Genomic DNA, 23,385 nt, shown 5'->3' with positions numbered 1-23,385 from the left:
ACTCTTTGATGATTTCCTTCCGAGTCGCTCCTTGTTGGGAAATGTGGAAGAGCTTTTGTGTCAGAGGGGAGTAGAAGAAAAGAAAAGCTTCCTTCATGTGTGTGTGTGACGTCAAAGGAGACATTCCCAGAGAGGGCGTGTCCTTCTGGCACCCACGCACACATGTCGACATAAATCATTAATGAGAATTGCAGATTACACACAGGTTTTAAAAAAAAGAAAGAACGGAAGAAAAAGTCAGCATTGGTGTTATTCACACAGGTCAGTGACAATGGATTATAAACTTTTGAAAATTCCCAAACGGATTAAGTGTCATGGATTGATGCACAATGGTACATACCAGAATGTGAAAAACAAAAATCCTTGACGAGCTGTGCAGCCAGGATATCATCTCTGTCAGTTTAAAAATGTTTTTTAACTCATTCACTGCCATTCCCTAATTTATTTGGGATTTGAAAAGCATGACATGGAGCACGATTCACGAATTTGTGCGGGTTTTGTTTTTTTCTTGCGGGTGGGGTGCCGATAAAGCACTGGTCAGACTTCTGGTCATGTTTTTCCCTTTCATGAGGGGGCAGCATGTGCCTTTTGTACAGCATTTGCCTTTTGTCCATGTTTTTTCCACTGCAATAATCAAAACAAGGGCGGGTAAAATCCTACTGGACCCTCCGGACCCTGCCCACTACCTTTTCCACTGACTCCTCTTAGGAAGGCGCTACCGATCCAAATCCAGCAGACATTTAAACAGCTTCTTCCCCCGTCGCCATGAACTCTCTAAACAGTAACCAAAATATAACTGGATAGTGCCTCTTTGCAATTTTTTTTATGATGATACTAGTGCAGCGTGTTCTACCGGAGACAAATTCCTTCTGTGTTCTACATACTTGACCAATAAAGATGATTCCGATTCTGATATGCACTTTTCTTCATCTTCAGCAGTTGTTAAAGCGTTATATACAAACCAATATGTATGTATGGATCATAATGATAATACATTTAATTTATAAGCGCCTTTCAAAACTCTCAAGGTCACTTTGCAGTCACAGGATTAGCTTTTCTGTGGGTGAGCAGCGGCAGCCACACGCGCCAGCGTTCACTCAACCTGGAAGTAACTCAAATAGATAGAAAGCTAGCCAGCTAGCTAATAGCTAGTTGGCTAGCTATATAGCTAATAGTTACCTTGATAGATAGCTAGCTAGCCAGCTAGATTGCAAATATCTAGGTATCTAGGTAGATAGCTAGCAAATTAAGCTATATATAATAATAATACATTTCATTTATAAGCGTCTTTCAAAAATCTAAAGGTCACTTTACAGTCATTGGATAGGTTTTTTTGCTGTGGGTGAGCAGCGGTGGCCACACGTGCCAGTGTTTACTCAACCCGGAATAACTCAAATAGATAGAAAGCTAGCTAGCTAGCTATTGCAGTGTATTTTGGACAGCTGCCCTCATTTCAAGCTCATATAACCCCAGACCAATATAAATTTGGAATTAACTCTTTTTTACTGATGAAAGAAGAGTCTAGGGTTTCTTATGCTGCATTGAATGTTTATGTAGTCCTAAAACTCAATAGTCTGTGGGTCCTGCAATTTGAGTGAAAATGACACAAACCCTGGCACTGGAGTGGACACATTTTTGCACATCGTCTGGCAGAGAATGAGTAAAACATTCTAGTATGCGTGAGCAGTTTCTTTTTCCTGTCTAATGCTAAAAATGACGTGTGGTGGTCAAAGGAATCTGGTACTAAGATACGGTTGGTGTCCAATCGACACAAACATGGAGTTTGGGGAGTCATACTGTGGCTGTTTGTTTGTGTGTGCGAGAATGTGAGGGTGAAAGGAAGAGCGAGCGAGAGAACGAAGGAGAGACTGAGGACAATTTGATTGCCCTTTCCATGCTAGCCAAAACTGACACCCACTTAGCTGCTGCTGCGACCGAGACAACACAGAGATCAGTGTTGGAGTTGTTGTCACAGGCACTGGCGATGTGTCTGGGATCTATGTTTAGACCGCACTCGTAATGGCTGATAGCAGATATGATTTAGATTTTTGATATCTGATTGAATATATCCAATTCCAAGTATGTTTTATTTTTCTATGCAACTAAATTGTGCAGTTGAGAGCAAAAAATAGACAATTATTTTTAATCAAATAAAAGATTGCAATCCAAATGGACCCAGGTCAAAATTTGCTTCTCTTTTTTCAGTCGTTTTTGTATTTTTTTTTTATTCATTGTTATGAGTCGCATCCCGCATATGCAAATTATACTGGATAAACACGTTAGCTTCCAATGTCCACATTTTATCAAGTTTTCCTATTAGCAATAATGCTCCCAAACCTCAGTGGATTTCATAATTAGTCCTTCAGTAGTGCTATGTCTGAATCAATCCAGACTGATAAAAGTGTGGTGTGATTTACTACAAGTCCACTAAAGGGTACCGTTAGCCAGAAAATAACTAACCGACCTATCTTAATGACAATATATTTGCTTATGGAGCTCGCTACAGATACAGTGTGCTAGCTCTGGCCATTATGCTCTTATCACTCGCAGCTAGTGATACTATGTCACTAGCCAATCATAATTTGCGAAAACTCTATTGACCAGCGCCTTCAAGAAGGCGTTTGGAGCCCTTTTGGGTTGCTAACTCGAAATCTGATTGGTTAGAGCAACAGTTTCTTCGACACCTTTGATGCGACAGGCCCCAAAGAACTAATTGTGAAGCCGTCCAGGTAGATTTATGACCCTTGAAAGAAATGATGGCTGAAATGTGATTGGTTAAATGCTTTATATATGAAAACACACGTCTGGAAGCAGTGCAATACGCGAAAAGTAATGCAAGGAATCTCAAAGGCAATTTCGAGTTATTTAATAAGAATTCATGGACAAAATATAACATCAATCCGTGATTAAGATATTCTTAGGCCCGCAGAGAAGGCTTTGCCAGCCTTGACAGTCCACCACCGCTAAAACTATATATAAACCCCAAATCATGACAGTTTTACCTTGTTTATTTGAAGCCTACCTTTGGCAGTGAAGGTATGAATCAGCTCTAATGAGAAAGGATTCATGCGCTCTCACAGTACATTTCATTCTTCGGCGTACACATCATCCACGTGTGTCCCCGCATGCCTCGACACGCCGCTGACGTTATCCTTCCGCACGCGCTCCACAAAGTACGTCACGCCGCATTAAGGTCATGCCCTTATCCACAGTGTAAATGATGATTATGTGTGGGGGGTGATGACGTCAAGGCTGGTTGCCCGTCATGGGATACCCTCCTGCTTACAAGCAAGATGATATCATGGGATGTCTCAGCGGCAGATCTTACTTGCCTCTGACACAGGTGGAAGTCAACGGTCAGGCTGACATGAATGCCTGTGGTAATGTTGCCGAGGGGGCAACCATTGCATGTGAGTCAATGGCGGTGCAAAATGTAAGGAAACCTTTTTGCTCAAGGGTAATTTAAGATTTTTTTTCAAGTGGACAAAGGAGTAATATTTAATATAGTAATATGTATATAGTAATATATCTATTTTTTGAGATTGTGATTTTGCAGTTTTCATGATCTGTGAGACAAAATAATCAAAATTCTAACAAGTAAAAGCTTGAAATATTTTACAATGCATGTTTAGTGTCCTTGAGAGTTCTGAAAGGTGCGTATACATTCGATATATTATTATTATTATTATTATTATTATTATTAATAATAATAATAAATAATATATAAATTTCACCTTTCAAGTTGAATTACTTTAATTAACTTTTTCACGATATTCTAATTTTCTGAGTAGTACCCTTTTTTAAGGGGAAGGTCTGAAAAACAGAATCTTCATTCTGTGTGAATAAATTTTGTAATACATACATTTTCATACATATTTAATATATTTGGCTTATTTCCATAAAATAATTATCTGTCATAGTTGATGTGCAGGAGACATAATTATTTAATATGTTAATTATCAATGACTTAAATGTAATACATGTTAAATGTTTGCGTGAAATTGTTTACTACTAACACGACTACTACTACTAATAATAATCATCATCATCATACTAATAATATAATAATAATAATACAGTGAGACCTCAACTTACGAACGTAATTGGTTCCCAGACAGAGTGTGTAAGGCGAAAAGTGTGTATCTCCAAAAAAAATTCCCAAAGGAAACCATTAAAATGCGAAGAACCCGTTCCCGGACTTCCATAAAATATACTTTTCAACTAAATAAGCCTAAAAAACTATACACAACATACCTTATTCTATGTATAATAAATGTGCTTTTGTATTGTAATGAAAGAAATACACTGCATTGTATCATAAAGTCACTTTATTTACATTTGTGATGGTCATTGATGGCTTGATGGAATGGTGTTGGAGGTCGAAGGTCAAAGGGAATTGCTGTTTGGAAAGAGATGCACATTACATGACGACTGTAATCAAAGAAATACACTGTGCCGTAAAATAAAGTTTTATTTACCTTTTTGATGTTCGTTGATGGCTTATGGAAGGAGAGTCACCTTCCATAAGGACTGTTGGTAACGTAACCTCTGGTGTGGCTTCTTTTCTTTTTTCTTTGGAGACTCTCTTCTTCGATTGCCCGAGACCGTCGGTTTAAGAGCACGGAAACACCTTTTGCAACAGACGCACCTTTGATGGCTTTTCTGTTCCGGAGAATGGGAGCAATGGTTGACTTAGCATAGCCGTGCTCGGCCCCTAAATCACACAAACACACACCTTGTTCGTGTTTTTCAATTATCTCCTTCTTCTCAGCGACTTTGTGTCTTCTTGGGCATTATAGTAAAATTATCAGCAAAAAGCTCCAAGTAGGCGATCGACGTGTGCATTCAATGAGAGGGGGTGTGGAAAGTATCGCCGGCTGGAGCGCTGTTCGGTCGTGTGCTTCCGCCGAAGATCACTCCGCCAGATCCGAAGGTCGTGCGCTTGATGGACCAGCCGTGGTGGGTGTGTAATATGAAAATAGTGCTTATTATAAGTTTTAATTTTTAATAAATTTGACGTTCGTAAGATGAAAAGTTCGTAATATAAGGCGTTCGTAAGTTGAGGTCTCACTGTAGTAATAAAATTCACACAAATAAACAAACACATAAATAAACACATAAATAAATACATGAATATATACATAAACAACTGAATAAATAAATTAATAAATAAATGCCTTCATAAACAAATTTGTAAATACATAAATATATACATAGACAATTGAATAAACAAATACATAAATAAATACATAAATACATAAACAAATAAATGCATACATACATAAAAAATACATAATTAAATACATAAATAAATAAATTTAAGATGCAACCACAAATATGTGATAAACAGTACATTACAGTACATAAAACACAACCAATTTTACCAGTCATGACAGTGTAAATTGGAGTTTGTGAACCAGATGAAAGAACATGTGGGGGGGGGGCACATTTCATCCAGCTGATCCTCATTGAATCATGAATTGACAATCTCTGTAGTTGACACCGTTGTACAGTCATAGCGCTCTTCGAGTGTTCCCTCAGACTAGCGGTAAATACATCACTCAGTTAACGTTTCTTCTTTTCTTTCTCCTTTCTGTAGTTTCGATGTGGACAATGGAACATCATCAGGTCGCAGCCCCCTGGACCCGATGGCCAGTCCAGGATCGGGCCTCATCCTTCAGGCCAACTTTGTCCACAGCCAGCGGAGGGAGTCCTTTTTGTATCGCTCGGACAGCGACTACGACCTCTCCCCCAAATCCATGTCCCGAAACTCCTCCATTGCCAGTGACATGTGAGTTATTCAGCCCATTTTAATTTATTTATTTACTTATTTCTTTTTAAACCAAATTGGTCTTCCCCTTGTTGTATTGAAAGCTTTTTTTTTCCAAACTATTTTTAGATCTTGCCTGTCTGAATGTGTGTCTGAGTGCCACAGCTGGATGTTTATCAGCATAGGTCATAAAGCTGCCACACTGGCCACCTTTGGCTCTGGGGGGGAAGTGTGCATGAGCGACAGCTTCGCCGAGTGGTGTCACATCTATTCTTATCACATATCGCGCACAAGCTGTGCGGCCAAGTGATCTTAAATCACTGTTGAAACGCCCGCTGTTGACACACTATTCTTTATTGACTCAACACTCAAATCCGATATAAGTGCAGAAAAGTCAGCCTTCAGCGAGATAGTAATGCTTCGTTTTGGACCGATGCCGCCATTTTCATATGATGATAGCGTGCTCTGCGCGCTATCCGTTTACACGAGGTCGTCGTACAGGAAATGGAATTATTGGCTGAAGAGGTAGCTTCTTCATCGAGCCTGAAAAGGAAGATGGCCCTTTATTTCTGCTTGTGACTCTTCTGTCATAAAGCTATCGTTTGATACTAATTGAGGATACGTCAATCAAAAAATCCTGAAATAACCCCAGCTCAGCTTTATTTTTAAAACATCTTCCATTCGCATATTCAGCGTCCTTGTAATTGGTAAATGCATACCTGTCAACTTATACGTTTTAAGTTTTTTCATCATTTTGAATTGTGTGCGCCGTATAACAACTTTTATACGACAAAAAAAAAATGCGGTTGTCGAGTCTTTGCCGATGAAGCATGATATGCACATGCGCGTCACATTATTTTCGTTTTATTTTGTTTTTAATCAGGGGAGAACTGCCAAGTAAGAAGAGAAAAACTCTAGGCTCGGGTCGCCACCAAAAAGAATGGGAGAGTCTCCAAGGTTCCTGCGCATGGTCGATTATGAAAGCATAATGTGCGCATGCGTGGTAAACTGCATTTCCGCTTGTGTTAGCGTTTTTTTATCATTTCAAATAATGTACGGCGTACTACAACTTTTATACGGGTATTGTAATCATTTATCAGGTCAGCTATTAGCTTAGGGTGACAGGTATGTAAATGTTTTTCTCCCCTAAATGTCAAAAAATCTATTTATCGTTAGATTCTTACTAGGGAAATATCCTTTTTTCCAAACACCGTATTATCTGGTGTATAAGGTGTACCCAAAAGCCTTATACTTCACATATAATGTGCTTCGCATATAAGGTGCACCTTATATGTAAAGTAATATAGAGCCACAACAGGTTTCACAACTGTTGTCCGCAGCCACCGACTACATTTCGATCCCATAGAGCAAGGGTGTCAAAGTCATTTTTTGCCGCGGGCCACATTGTAGTTGTGGTTTCCTCTCGAGGGCCGTTATGAATTTGGGGAACCCATTAGAATGTTTAAATCCCTTCAAATATTACATATGGAGCACACAGCAAATTAATGAATAACTCGTTTTCAAATCTGAAGTCAAGAATAATGACTTTTATTGTGGTTGACATCCAAAAATATGAAATTTTGGCTCAGATTTTAGCAATCATCATGGAATTTAACAAGTTTGATTTGCTTTCGCGGGCCGAAAAAAATAATGTGGCGGACCGGATTTGGCCCGCGGGCCTTGACTTTGACACCTGTGCCATAGAGGAAGTAGTGCATTGCCCAAGGCTCTACTGTAGCGGCTTATTATGTGATCTGCCTTATATTTGGAAAACCTTTATATATTTCTATATTGTATTTGGAAAACTTTCTTCATTCATTGAAGGTGCACCTTATAGTGCGGTGCGCCTTATATGCGATTTTTTTTGAAAATACACAATTCATTGGGGCTGCTCCTTATACTCCGGTAGCGACTCACACCGCCGAAAATACAGTATTTGGCAAAAATATTTCCAGAGAAAGTATCTAAAAATAAAATCTTAATCAGAATTCCCCAGTTTATTTATTTTTTGTATGAATTAAGATATGAACTCACTGCCAGATGATGTGCAAAAATGTGTCCACTCCGGTGCCAGGGTTTTTGTCATTGTCTCTCAAATTCCAGGACACAGAATATTGAGCAGAGAGCGAGAGAGACAGGGAGTGAGAGAGAGTGTATAAGTGTGTGCGTGTGTGTAAACGTGCATGTGTGCGCGCGCGCTTGTTTGTGTGTGTTCATGCTTGTTTGTGTGCGTGCGCGTGCATCCATGCGTGTAAAAACGTGGTTGAAAGTCTCTCTAAAGTCCCCGTTTTGTGTTTTCCAGCCATGGTGACGACATGATTGTAACACCATTTGCACAGGTGAGCTTTTTCAACCCCATTTGATATAATAAAGTCGTGATTAAAAATATAAAACAAACGAAAAACAACAAAACAATCCTCTTATCTTCTGTCTTTCAGGTCCTTGCCAGCCTAAGAACCGTACGGAATAACTTTGGTGCATTAACGAACCTGCAGCAAGACAGAGCGTCCAATAAGTACGTTAGCTCCTTTGTTGTTGGAATTTGTGGACACGTTTCTGGCAACTGTTTGCTGAACTTGATGCTCACTAAAAAATGTGACTTTGTACCCCCTCTTCTGTTCCCCTGTGGTATTACAGCATCATCTCCACAACCTTTTTCTGCCATGACTGAGCACATCCAATACAATACATATTGATTTATATAGCGCTTTATCATCCAATTGTCTAAATTAAATGCCTACTTCAAATAGTCATACCCCCTTTTACCATCCAGGGGGTTGAAAAAAAATCATATAGTAACATGAATTATCCGGGTCTGTAAATAAACCCAATTGTGCTCACATGAACAGTAAACATTGATTTCTGAGCCCATTTGCACTCTGTTGCTAACCAAATAAGCAGCAAAGTACACCTCTCGGGTTTCTGAGTTGTGATTTATTATTGTACTACTGCAACCAACTACCTCTAATGGATTCAGTGGCCCAATTAGTCACTGAGTGGTCCACTACTATTTTACCTTTCACCTTTTTCCTTTCAGAGAGCTAAAGTACGTTTGGACGATTAAGTCAATTCATAGAAGTTAAAGGACAACCGACGTCTCCGGACAAGTTGTGTCCATCATTTGTAAAATGGATTCAAATGACTTACACTGAGCGTATTTTACAAAGATTCCACCGCATATAGCTATATTTGACGTTTTAAGACTCGCGCTGAATATTCAGAAAGTCTTGTTTTTGAGTTGGTGACGAGTCCGTACGTGACGTCACTAAAGGACCGCCCTTTACCTTAAAAAAGACGCATTGTAGCGGTCCTTCCATTACGTCAATGTATTTTGCTGTACTTGTTTGGTCTGGGGACCTCATGTTGCACCCAAAAGCCGCCAGAAGGCCAGAAGAGGACGTCCAAGCGCCATATAAGAAATTTATCAGCCTGTGGGAACGGAGGTGGCCACAGGAGGTCGCCATTTTGTACCTCTTTTTTTGGGTGAGAGATTTTCTCCCAATGTTGCCTCAAAATGGCACAAATAAATGCCCAATTCGCAGCTCAATTTTTTGCAGATTTTGGACACTTTAAGTCATTTTTATTGGTGTTTTGCATTTGACTAAAAATATCATATTTTGGGTCTTTTAGACGCTATAAAACGTTTTTCTGGTGTCAGTTAAAAAACAAAAACGTGATGTCGGTTGTCCTTTAATACTCAGATACCTGCATTACATGTTTAATTTCTGCACCATGTTGTGATTTGGGTGCTTTAAATAGGTGGCTTTTTCAAATAAATGCTTCCCCTATTCCCATCCCTGAGACAGGTATGTTTCAAGTATAATTACCGCCTTTTCTGTAATATAGAGCACACCTTCAACAAATGACCTATTTTAAAAAAATCCATACATAAGGCGCACCACATTATAAGGGTCACCTTCATTGAATGACATTTATCGACAAGATTATGAGGCGCACGGTCATCTCTTAGGTGCGCCTTATAGTGCAGAAAATACGGTCTTTTATTTCGTAGGTGCTAAAATGTTTGGATTCTATTTTAATTGGTGAGGCCATTACAATTATGTTGCTAACCAAAACACCTAGCAAAGCGTGTGAACACTATCTTAGAGATGAAAGAAATGACGAAATAAAGTTGACATTTATGTGTTGTTTTTTTTCACAACAGGAGATCACCCATGTGCAACCCACCACCCATCACCAAGACCACCTTTACAGGTTTGTCGACAAGTCAATAATACATCCACTGTCTTGTCAAAATATCATCAGACTGTCTGACCTATTTTGTGACGGTTGTAGTGATTGGGATGGGCTGAGTGTTTTCTTTTCTTTTTATTTTTTGGAAATATCGTAAAGACACCCTTTAAAAAAAGGCTAGACAAAAGTATGAAAACAAGGAGGCTTGCGTTAACACTGTCCCCTCATATGAAAACATTTATATGACTACAAATTATAATAATCAACCAGTGATCATTTTATTAATTTCAACAATCATATTATTAAATTAAAAATAACACCAGTACATTTATTTTACATTGAGCTCTTCCATATATGTCCTTTCACAATAAAGTAAACTTTAGCATATATTTAATAAGCGCTATTACGACATTAAAGCATGAAGATTATCTCCTTTTAAGAATTGACTTTTCCAATAAATTGCCCTCTCGTATACATGGGACATCTGTCGATGCTTCTCTATATTTAGAGCCCAATCATACTGGTTAGCGGCCATTATGGGCCCTGCCATAAACCGGTGACAGCTGTGAGTCACGGTAGTGATTGTTTGAGAGTATTGACGACCTGTAACGACAAGGCGGGGAGTTTATCAAGGGGAGATTAGCTCATCGTTGAAGTAAAAAAAAGCGCACACACACACACACACACACACACACACACACATATATATATATATATATATATATATATATATATATATATATATATATATATATATATATATATATATATATATATATATATATATATATATATATATATATATATATATATATATAAAATAAATAATAAAAACAATATAAATATATATATATATTTGTTCTCCTTTTATATTGTATATTTTTTTCTATATTAAATACATATATAATATAGAAGCGGAAAAAAATATATATATAATATCGGTAAGAAAAATATATATTTGTTTTTTTCCCCGATATATATATATATATATATATATATATATATATATATATATATATATATATATATATATATATATATATATATATATATATATATATATACAGTAAAGTCTCGTTATATCGATATCGGATATATCGATAGTCCCGGTTATATCGATACTATTTCTATGCACGCACGGAGAAAATTACATGCAAACAGGGTCGGATATATCGACAGTCCCGATTATATCGATATTTTTTCGGACTCCCTTGAATATCGATATAACGAGACTTTACTATATATATATATATATATATATATATATATATATATATATATATATATATATATATATATATATATATACGAACTCCAGAGACCACACGGCTCCTCCAGCTAATTCATCCGTCGCCCTCCCAGTCCCGTTTCTCCCATCCAGCCGCTCCGCTTCGTGGTTTGTCTGCAGCCGTGCGTCTGTGCAGCAGCAGAGTGGCCTCTCTGAGCACCCGGTGTCTGATGTCGCACTAAGCATGAGAAGAATGTCATTGACGTCAGTGCAGTCGCTGTCAGAATGGGTAGCACCCCAGTCGCCGACACCTCAGCCAGGGTAAAACGGGGAAGTAGGAAATAGGAGAAGAAGGATATTGTTGGCTATATCTCAGTTACATAGGAGCTCCTCGAAGATGAACTGGCGTCCTGTTTACGCTTTTGTGTGACCGCACTGACACGATTGTCACATGAGAGCAATGACGCGAGTGTCATTATAGCCCCAAAGAAAGATGACGCCATGTTGTGACGACATGTGATTCAATGTGCAGCAGAGCTTATGCAGGAGAAATGCCCCGAAAGTCATGCAGTCTGGAATTGAAGCAAAAAAAAAAGCTTCAAATGTCTTTATAGTCTTAGGTATTATTAGGCGCACCTTCAATGAATGACACATTTTAAGGCATTTCATATATATATATATATATATATATATATATATATATATATATATATATATATATATATATATATATATATATATATATATATATATATATATATAAGGCGCTAATAATAATAATAATAATAATAATAATAATCTATTTCATTTCTAAGCGCTTTTCAAAACTCTCAAGGTCACTTTACAGTCACAGGATAAGTTATTTTTTGGGTGAGCAGTGGCAGCCACACGCTACAGTAGAGGGTGGGGTTACGTTATGTATCCAGGAGACGGTGCTGCGCTTTCTCTTTTCTACCCCCACTACCTTCCATTTTACTGCTGGATATTACAACTTTCCCCATTGTTGGGACTAGTATCTTATCTAGGTCATTCAAACTTTATTCACTCATTCGCTGCCATTACCGAATTTATTCAGGAATTGAAAAGTGTGACATGTAGCGCAATTCCCAAATCAGTTTTTTTTTCTTGCGTGGGGTGCCGATTAAGCGCTGCTCAGACCTCTGACAATGTTTTTTCCCTTCCATGAGGGGCTGCTGTTAAAGCGCTATATAAATCAATATGTATTCTATTTTGTACAGCTGAACCTATTTCAAGCTCAGATAACTCAAAACCCATTTAACTTAGGAATTAACTTTTTTTTGATGAAAGAAGAGTCTAAGGTCTTAATAATAATAATAATAATAATACATGTCATTTTAAGCGCCTTTCAAAGCTCTCAAGGACACTTTACAGTCACAGACTTATGCTGCATGTAATGTTTATGCAGTCCGAAAACTCAATATTCTGTGGGTCCTGAAATTTCAGTGATAATGACAAACACCCTGGCACTGGAGTGGACACATTTTTGCACATCGCCTGGCAGTGAATGGATTAATGAACGACAATTCAGCTGGTTGATAACTTTTTCGTCTCAATGTTACTTCACATATAACTTTTGCGTCTCAATGTTACTTCACATATAAGGTGCATCGGCTTATAAGGCACAGGGTCATCTTTTGAAGAAAATGAAGGCTTTTGGGTGCGCCTTACAGTGCGGAAAATATAATATAGTAATAATATAGTAATATATTATAATAATAAATGCAATATAATAATACTATAGTAATACAACATGCTTCCTTCTTTCCAATTATTGTGCTCATCTTTCCATTCAAAAGGGACTTTGGCGACACCTGGTGGACATTTTAGGGCATTCCAGAAAATGAAAATGACACTATCAGAATTCTTAAGCAACGAGCTAGCAGATAGCTTCTTCACAAAAAAAACACTCAGTGGTGAATTTGTGAACCACAGCTATATTCGGGACGGCTTTGCGTAACTGAATATGCCCCCCTTTGTGTTCCCAGCTCACACCGATTCTCTCCTCCTCCCAGCCATGATAGTTGTTTACCTCCAGCTCAGCATATTTGTATGCTGATCATATAGTTGACGTGCATGCAGGCGCTCCCATGCAGCTGCCCAGCTCCGCATTGAAGTCCAGTCCATGTGTTGTCGCTTTCCCTTCCCCATCTACAGTGCAGTCCTCTCGGGCTTTAGGTACAGCACGTTTTGGCTACCAGGGACGCCGAAGCAACAACGAAACCCCTCTAAAACCTCCCTACCCCTGAGCCCCACCTCCATCCCTTTACACACAGAGCATCTGTCTGGCTAGTTTACAGGAATCTACCCCCCGCGGAGACCACGGATGTTTTTATCTGCACACGAGGAGGCTGAAGCATCATGTGCTAGTGTTACGTGTGGTGCGTGTGAGCGTGTTTGCGCGCGCATGTGTTTGGTAGTCATGTCAGGATGATTCGACGGGGATCCAAGAAGGTTGTGAGACCCCCAGTCGCATTCGGTGTGTCTCCGTCCTCCCTCCTCCCGGGCCTGCCGGGTAGACTGCTGTTCATCCTGATCCATGACTGGAATGCCACCTTTCATATGAATGACATTGTGGAGTTGCTGAGACAGGAAGTGGCGTGAGTGTGCCTGCGGGCTCTCCGCTAGGGCAGCACTCTGGATTCTATGTTACCCGCCATCCGGACACCCGGAATTGTCCTGGCTGACATCGACTCTGATTGACTTCCCTCCAAGAGAGCTAAGAATTTGGTTCTGGGTCCTGATAGGCCCTATTCCCTCAATACCCAGTGACAAGACACGCTCCCTGCACCCTAAGAACTGGCCCATCCAGTATGAAGAGTCACCCATGTGTCTACTCGGGGTATCCCAGCTTAGCTGTGTGTGGGGCGGGAGACCCCGACCCCGGGCCTGGGCCGTCCACTAGCCCCTTGAAACGGGCAATTACTGAGTCCTTACCGTCCTGTCTCGTCCCCGCAGAGGAGGCCTACCAGAAACTGGCCACTGAGACTCTGGAGGAGCTGGACTGGTGCCTGGACCAGCTGGAAACCCTCCAGACCAGACACTCTGTCAGCGAGATGGCCTCCAATAAGGTAAGGATGAGCTGAAGTCGCTTTGTCTCCTGTGTTTTGTCATCTTGTGGCTTTGTTTACTCAACTGCCGAGACTGCCAAGATATGGTGCTTCACAATGTATCTTTATGTATGTATGTATGTATGTATGTATGTATTTATTTATTTATTTATTTATTTATTGGTATGGAATGTTATGTACTTGTCAATCATGTCAATCCAGTGGCGGTCCTTGCATGTTACATCTAGGCCTTCAGTCGTGCTACTTCTGAATCAATCAGCTGCAAGTGTGGTGTGATATTGCTACACGTCCACTAGAGGGTGCCGTTGTACTTGTGACTTGAAGTAACTGAAGAAATACTGTCATTAAATGGTTAGTTTTTCTACTATGAATGTGTGGATTCACGATAACCTCATTAAATTGCAATATTATTGCTATTTTTGCTCGCTTTGGAACTGTCCAACCTTAATGATGTCCATCTATTCTTGAAAAGTCCGTCTTGAAAATGACTTTAACAGTATATCTCAAACCAAATCCATTTCTTCTCCTCCTTCAGCCATTGTGGGTTGACAAAACCGCCATTAAATCCACACAACAATACATTTGCTTATGCAGCTTACTACAGATACAGTGTGCTAGCTCTGGGCAGTATGCTGGTATCACTAGCGGCTAGTGATACTATGATTGACTCGTGACTCGTCAATCATGTGACCAGCCTATCATAGTTTGCGAAAACTCTGACGTTTCTAGCGCCTTCAAGCAGGCCTTGAGTTGCCAACTCGAACTCTGATTGGTTAAAGCAACAGTTTCATTGACATTGATTTTTATGCTTTAGTAGCTGCGGAACGGATTGTGAAGGCATACAGGTAGATTTCAAGGGAAAAGCAATGAAAGAAAGCTGAAAGGCAATTTGGAATTATTTAATAATAAATTCATGGACAAAGTATAATTCACATGAGTCTGTGATTCTGATATTTTTAGGCCAGCAGAGTAGGCCTTGCAGGCCCTGACGGCCCACCACTGTGTCAATCCTTACATCATTGGAATCTGTCATTATCTGTTCATATCCACTGATTTTTTTTAAAAAAAAATGAGTTTTACACCACAGTCTCCAAAGTCACCGTGTTGATTGAATGCTGAAGATCAGCCTCACGTTTAAGCTTTCAAAAACACACAAATTCACCATTGGATCGGCCAATCCTTGTAGTCTTAATACCTACCTATCTGACATTCTTCAAATTTCTATTCTCTCTCGTTCCCTCAGATCCTCTTCCTCTCTCCACCTCTGTGTCCCCCCCCCCCCCTGCCCGTCTCAGCAGGATGGGGGACAGAGCTTCCAGCTGCTCTGCCCCCAAACTCTGGAACTCACTTCCTCCCAACATTCGTAACATCGATTCTCTTCCCACTTTCAAATCCCATCTCAAAACCCACCTATTTAAAATCGCATTTTCTGTGTAGCTCCTTCTCTTGTTTCTATTCATAATTGTATTTTATTTATTGTATTCTATTTGTATTTGATTTGTGATTGTATTCTATTTATTATAGTACAGTACCTATGTAAATTATGTGACTGTAAAGTGTCCTTGAGAGCGTTGAAAGGTGCTTAAATTGAAATTTATTATTATTATTATTATTATTATTATTATTATTATTATTATTATTATTATTAGCCCACCCCACGGGGTCCCAATTAGAAGCATCCCTAACACATAGACATAGATAATACTAGAGTTGTGTGCATTTACACAATTGTTATGAATCCTATGTGTACGTACAGTGAGACCTCAACTTACGAACTTAATTGGCTCCCAGACAGAGTGTGTAAGGCGAAAAGTGTGTATCTCAAAAATAAATTTCCCATAGGAAACCATTAAAATGGGAATAATCCGTTCCCGGGTTTCCATAAAATATACTTTTCAACTAAATAAGCCTTAAAACTACACCCAACATACCTTATTCTATGTATAATAAATGTGCTATTGTATTGTAATGAAAGAAATACACTGCATTGCATCATAAAGTCACTTTATTTACATTTGTGATGGTCATTTATGGCTTGATGGAATGGCGTTGGAGGTCGAAGGTCAAAGGGAATTGCTGTTTAGAAAGAGAGGCGCATTACATGAGGACTATAATTGAAGAAATAAACTGTGCTGTAAAATAAAGTTTTATTTACCTTTTTGATGGTCGTTGATGGCTTATGGAAGGAGAGTCGCCTTCCATAAGGACTGTTGGTAACTTAACCTCTGGTGCTGTTCGGTCGTGTGCTTCCGCCGAAGATCACTCCGCCAGCCGTGGTGGGTGTGTATTATGAAAATAGTGCTTATTATAAGGTTTAATTTTCATAAATTTGACGTTTGTAAGACGAAAAGTTTGTAAGATAAGGTGTTTGTAAGTTGAGGTCTCACTGTACTTTCTTCTAACGACACCGGCTTAATTTAGCTCCTCCCCATATCAGCATACAAAGCTTGCCTTTCTGTTGCCATGTACCACGTCCACAATCATGCTTCACACCAACTTCAATTTAGATGACCCTTTGGCGACACCTTGTGGCATCTGACTGAATTTCAGTAAAAAAAAACGGATATTTGAATGGTTTCAATCAGTTGAGAAATGTAGCTGGATAAAAAAAAATTGAGTCATAATAGAAAATTAAAGCGTCGTCTCAATTTTTGAAGCGTACACTGTACAGCCGCAGTTACGCTGACTGCGTGTCGTCTCTGATCATACGTCACCAATGACAGCCGCTCGTTTATTTATTAGCATTGTCAGCACGTCACTTCGACCGTGCCAGCGATAGCATCAGCGTGCAGCCAAGGAGCATGCTCAGTCAGTGTCAGGGTGCGCGCGTGTGTGTGTGTGTGCGTGTGCGTGTGCGTGTGCGTGTGTGTGTGTGTGTGTGTGTGTGTGTGTGTGTGTGTGTGTGTGAGACCACAGCACATTCGTTCTGAATGCTGATCATCTGTGATGACGTCACACCTTGTGATGTCACCCCAAAAAAAAAAGAGCAAGGGGTTGTAGGTGGGTTTTAGAAACGGCAAGACAAAGGTACAAAAAGCACTGATGTCATCCGGCGTTGAGTTCATATAAATGCAGGAGAATGCGTTCACCCCACTCCATCACCACATCACCGAGCATCCACGGCTTTACTATAGTAGGTTGCCATGGCAACAGTGACTTGTGCCAACAAGGTGCCTCGCATTCACGTTGAGACGCAGTCGTTCCTGATGATTCGTTGAAGACAATATGGAAAAGCTAACTCGCGTGCAGTTTAATGGCTTTCTTGGTAGCATCCGCGCTTCAGATTTTTGTTTGGTCCTGTTGTGTTTAAATCTAATCGAAAGTGAAAGATGTTTTTTTTTCAGTTAAAAAGAACATTTGGAAAACTTAGTTCATGGGAGGAAACTTTCTAGCTATTTCTCAGTTGATAATAATAATAATAACAATAATAATAATAATTGGATTGTATTGGATTGGATTTGCCTTTATTAGTCTCGCAGAATTCAAGATCGCTTTTTATGTCTCATATTGGGGAGCCTTTTACTGAGCGAGTTGCTTGTTCTGTAGCCACAAAGGGACATAAGTCTTCTTGTGCCGGTCCCAAGCCCGGAAAAATACAAAGGGTTGTGTCAGAAAGGGCATCCGACGTAAAAGCTTGGCCAAAACAAACATGCGGATCAAACCTCTAAAGATGGAGGACACTGATGTGCTGTGGCGACCCCGTCAAGGGAAAAGCCGAAAGGAAAAGAAGAAGTCGAATTCCAGGACCACAGAACATTGAGTTTTGGGACTACATAAAAATTCAAGGCAGTGTAAGAAACTTTCAACTCTCTTCTTTCATCAGAAAAAAAGTTAATTCTTAAATGATATCGGTCTGGAGTTATGTGAGCTTGAAATGAGGGCGGCTGTCCAAAATACAATGCAATACATACGTATTGGTTTATATAGCACTTTATCTAGCAAAAAAGGGAAATGCTACCCCCTTGTGGAAGGGAAAAAACATTACCAGAGGACATGGATAGCACTTTATCGGTACCCAAACAAGAAAAAACAAAACCCCAAAAATTCAGGAATGGCGCTCTATGTCATATGTTCAATTCGCGAATAAATTCATGAACGGCACTGAATATTGCATATAAGAATTAAGAAGCATTTGTTTTTTTTGTCGCTAAATTTTGATTCATTGACCAATTATTTCTCATTTTTTTCAATTTATTAGTATAAAAGCAGATTACATACATCAACTAAATCTCTTTTACACCAAGACATAAAAAATAATCAGGGAAAATAAGTTAACATATCTAAAAATGGAGGCAATTTAAAGGACAACAGACGCCTCCGGACAAGTTGTGTCCATAATTTGTAAAATCACTTCACATGACTTCTACTGAGCGTATTTTACAAAGATTCCACGTCCCATAGCTATATAGCTATATTTTACGTTTTAAGACTCGCGCTGAATATTCAGGAAGTCTTGTTTTCAAGTTGGTGACGATTCCTGACGTGACTTCACGTATACAACGTCCCTGACCGAGAAAACGACACACAATGCATTTTTGGGTACTTTGTTTGGGCTGAAAACATCGTGTTGATCCGTGTTGATGGCGAAATTAGAAGGAAAAAACATAAATAATGTAATGGTGAATCGTAAAAGACAACTATTTCATACTAGTTGATACAAATTCCCGGCAGACAAATCTGCCCATTTCCAACGGAGCTTGTGCGCCATCTTGTGCATCTTCTGGAACGCTACATTGGAGTCCAGACGCCTCAAAATGATACGGAAGGACTTCTTTAATCGATTGCAAACATTTATGTTTTCCTCTTCAGAACTATTTGAATCATATTCATAACTGGATGAATAACAAGAAACCATCTTCCCTGAATCTGAAGCCATTGTTTTGATTCTAGAGCAAGGCAAGACGTCCTTGCGTGACGTCACGAACAAGGGGGCGGGACCTTCTGAAACTCGCCAATTTGCAGCTCATTTTGTTGCAGTTTTAGCACACTTTAAGTCATTTTTATTAGTGTTTTGCATTTGATTATAAATTCCAGCCTGCGTGTTTTGGGTATTTTAGATGCTATAAAACGTTTTTCTGATGTCAGTTAGGAAACAAAAAAATGGTGTTGTTGTTATTTAAAGAAAAAAAACCTGAAAACCACTCCGAGCCATTTTTTGGGAAGTTCCCTTTGAGTAGACTTGCATCATCTCAGAAAGTGTTCATCTATCACGCCCTACTTTATGTTAGTGGCAATTCCATTAGCATGTGCAGGTGTCGTTTAGAAAGGAGTTTTATATTTTTGGTCACTGTGCCAAAGAACAAATTGCTTTTGGGGCCTGGCTCAGCCTGGTGTGACACTTTGCAATTTGTACCCGATACTTTTTCTTCTCACCTCCATTCCCAGCGATCCATAAGTACGCGCTCGTGCGCGTTATATCACCACGACGGGCTGCACATATGTCCGTGTGTGTCTGTGATAGGACATCGCATTGGCCTCATCTGTTTTCACTGCAGCCGTAAATGACTCTCACTGCTTATGATGGCTGGCAAGTCAATGGTGATGTTTTTACCTGACACACTACACGCATGAACTTGAACATTAGCCCTCATCACTGTGAAATTGAAGAAGAATTTCTTTTTTTTATAGAGCAAAAAAATTTGCAGATTTCTCGACAGAGAGAAAATGTAAAACAACACCAGTTGATTTGAATAAGATCTCTGCCTCATGCTTTTGTCATATTTATTGATTGATGTATTGGTTATTATTATTATTATTATTATTATTATTATTTGTTCATTCATTCAGTTGGTCAGTCCTTATTTATTTATTTATTTATTCATTTATTTATTTATTTTTATTTGTTTATTTCTTTATTTATTTGTTTTATGTATTTCATTCTGCCATTTATTTATTTCTTTAGATACTGATTCGTTCATTCATTTAGTCTGTCAGTCATTTTTTTATGTTTGATGATTCATTTGTTTGTTTTTTTCCTTTTCATTCAGTCAGTCATCTATTTTATTTATTGATTGATTGATTGATTGATTGATTGATTGATTGATTGATTGATTGATTGATTGATTGATTGATTGATTGATTGATTGATTGATTGATTTACGTATTCATTCGTTTATTTAGTCAATCATATTTTTTTGTTAATTTATTTATTTGTTTGTTCATTCAGTTGGCCATTTTTGTATTTATTTATTTATTTATTTATTTATTTTTATTTGTTTATTTCTTTATTTGTTTTCTTTATGTGTATTTCATTCTGCCATTTATTTATTCCTTTAGATACTGATTCGTTCATTCATTTAGTCTGTCAGTCATTTTTTTATGTTTGTTGGTTCATTTGTTTGTTTTTTCCTTTTCATTCAGTCAGTCATCTATTTTATTTATTTATTCATTTATTTATTTACGTATTCGTTCGTTCATTTAGTCAATCATATTTTTTGTTAATTTATTTATTTGTTTGTTCATTCAGTTGCCCATTTTTGTATTTATTTATTTATTTAGTAAGTTAGTTAGTTAGTTAGTTAGTTAGTTAGTTAGTTAGTTAGTTAGTTAGTTAGTTACAGTAAAGTCTCGTTATATCGATATTCTCGGGAGTCGGAAAAAATATCGATATAACCGGACTATCGATATGTCCGATCCTGCGGAATGTAATTTTTCTCTTTGCGTTCATAGAAATAGTATCGTAATAAGCAGTACTATCGATATAACCGATATCGATATAACGAGACTTTACTGTTTTTGTTTACTTATTTGTTTATTCGTTTAATCGGTCGGTTATTTATTTATTTTATTTTTTTGTTCAGTCAGCCATTTATTAATTTATTTGTTTGTTTATCTTCAATTATTTACTTATTCGTTCAGTTAATCAGTCAGCCATTTTTTATTTTTTTTTATTTTTTTTTTGATTTGTTCGTTCATTCTGTCATTTTCTATTGTTTGTTTGTTTATTTATTTCTTCGTTCCTTCTGTCAGCCATTTATTTATTTATTTGTTGATTTATTTGTCCATATGTTCATTTAATCGGCCAGTGTGCCAGTTAATCAATCTATTTTTGTGTTTATTTATTCATGTATTTGTTTGTTCAATCCGGCATTTATTTATTTATTTGTTTGTTTATTCATTAATGTATTTACTTTTTCATTCGTTCAATTAGTCAGTCAGTCATTTTTGTATTTTTGTTTATTTATTAGTTAATTTGTTTGTTTGTTTGTTTGTTTGTTTGTTCAGTCAGCCATTTATTTATTTAAATATTTATTTATCCGTCTGTTTATTTATCTATTTATTTCTATGTTTGTTTGTTTATTTGTTGATTTGTTTGTTTGTATGACTCTACTCCATCAGATTTGTGGAGCAGTTCATCCCGGTGACTCAGTGTTACATGTATGATCTCAGCTTCCTTTTTCATGAGGTCATTTTAGTCACGCGAGTTCAGGTGATCACATACATATGAATATGCATACACACACACACACACACACACACATTTGCCTCAGCATGAAGGTGCAGGACGGTACATTTTCCACACTTTTGGGCCAATCGCACAGCTGGTGAGCTTAAGCTTCCTTCCAATCCGATCCAATCAAAAAGCAGGGTGAGCTCAGCGGACGGTCGTGCGCCGCTCTCCGATTGGTTGTCGTCGCGTGGGGAGCAGCCTGTGTGCGTGGCAGGGGGTGAGTTCGTGTCGCTCACGCCCAGTCGATCCGGGCGTGAGCGCAGGCAGGCAGGAAGGAAGGCAGCCAGCCCGTAATACAAATTTTTAGTCGCTTTGCTATCTCCTCTCTGTGGCAAGCCATCTCTTTTTTTTTTTTTTTTTTTTTTATGGGAGGGGGGGTGCATCCTCACATCCCATCTTCCCGCATCCCTCACAAGTATGCTCCCGTCTGATCTTTGGGGGAAGTCACATTCCACCTGACGTTCCTTAGCGGATGCTAGCAGAGTGTGAAGCACCGTGAAGACCCTCTCTGAACTTCAGCTTTGGAACTTTGCACATTCCATTTTCACTTTTTGGTGGATTTTAGCCATATTTGTTTTTGCCAAAATGCCTGACGCGAATTATTTGTTCTCTGTGTCCTGGGGATACATTAAGGTGAGATGTTAGATCAGCTGAAATAGTACAACTGCAGATAGAATGATTTTGTTTCTGTGATGCGTCATTGATGGAAATGTGTGTGTATGTTTTACTGCTAAATTGCTTTTTTGAGAAAAGAAAAGTAATTTAAGCGACTTGTTCAAATAAACAAAAAAACATGTCATCTTTACATTTGAAAAAAAAGTGTTTAGTGACACAAAGGTTGCGCCATTCTCCAGGGAGTCTTCTTGTAGTGCGTCACACAGCTTTTCAGTTCACTTGTTAATGTTCATTCATTTATATACACGTGTTTATCTATTTGAGTCATGGGTATTCATCAGTCTTCAGAGTTTTTCCTTTTTCAAATCATAAAAGTGCTCTTCACGTGACCCTGTGGGGAGTGGGGGGTTATGTGGGTGTTATTCAGTAAGAAGTCAATGACGCGGACTAGCGGCGCTAAAATGATCTATTTCAAGTGATCCATACTGATTCATGTGCCCCATTAATATACGGACATAATACAATATATACAATACATATTGATTTATATAGTGCTTTGACAACAGCTGAAGTGGAACAAAGCGCTTTACATGGAGAAATATAAATAAATAAATAAATAAATAAATAAATAAATAAATAAATAAATAAATAAATAAATAAATGAATGAATGAATGAATAAGGAAAATTGATACATTGATAAATAGATAAATATATAAATACATAAATAAATAAATATTATACATTATATTCTATATCATATTATATATTAGGTATCTTATATATAATATATTATATGATATAATATAATATATATATTTTGTTATTGTATATATTTTTATATAATTATATTTCTAATTTATATATTTTTTATTTTTGTATTTCATTGATTATACTGTTATATTATTATTTATTATATTATATTAAGTCAGATAAAATAGAATGTAATATATTTTTACATTTATTAAAATATATATTTATATATCTTTACACCCCGCCTCAAAACTCACTTGTACTGTTTGTCATCTCGTCTTTAGTCTG

General features: G+C 38.0%; 1 protein-coding gene across 5 annotated transcripts in view; it reads left to right on the top strand.

Annotated features, from left to right (window-relative positions):
• Positions 1–23,385, top strand: part of pde4d (phosphodiesterase 4D, cAMP-specific) — a 239,740-nt gene that overhangs the window by 197,182 nt on the left and 19,173 nt on the right. For all 5 annotated transcript variants that reach the window (XM_088993806.1, XM_088993805.1, XM_088993808.1 and 2 more), the window contains 5 exons: positions 5,600–5,791; positions 8,073–8,109; positions 8,209–8,285; positions 9,936–9,985; positions 14,169–14,281. In XM_088993806.1, the coding sequence (XP_088849932.1) occupies positions 5,600–5,791; positions 8,073–8,109; positions 8,209–8,285; positions 9,936–9,985; positions 14,169–14,281 (469 nt within the window). The remainder of the gene's footprint in view (positions 1–5,599; positions 5,792–8,072; positions 8,110–8,208; positions 8,286–9,935; positions 9,986–14,168; positions 14,282–23,385) is intronic.

The sequence above is a fragment of the Hippocampus bargibanti genome, linkage group LG04 (assembly GCF_051943395.1).
Source record: "Hippocampus bargibanti isolate YZ-2025 linkage group LG04, ASM5194339v1, whole genome shotgun sequence".
NCBI lineage: Eukaryota > Metazoa > Chordata > Actinopteri > Syngnathiformes > Syngnathidae > Hippocampus > Hippocampus bargibanti.
Note: the sequence above shows the minus strand (reverse complement) of the source record. Positions and strands in the feature narration are given on the sequence as shown.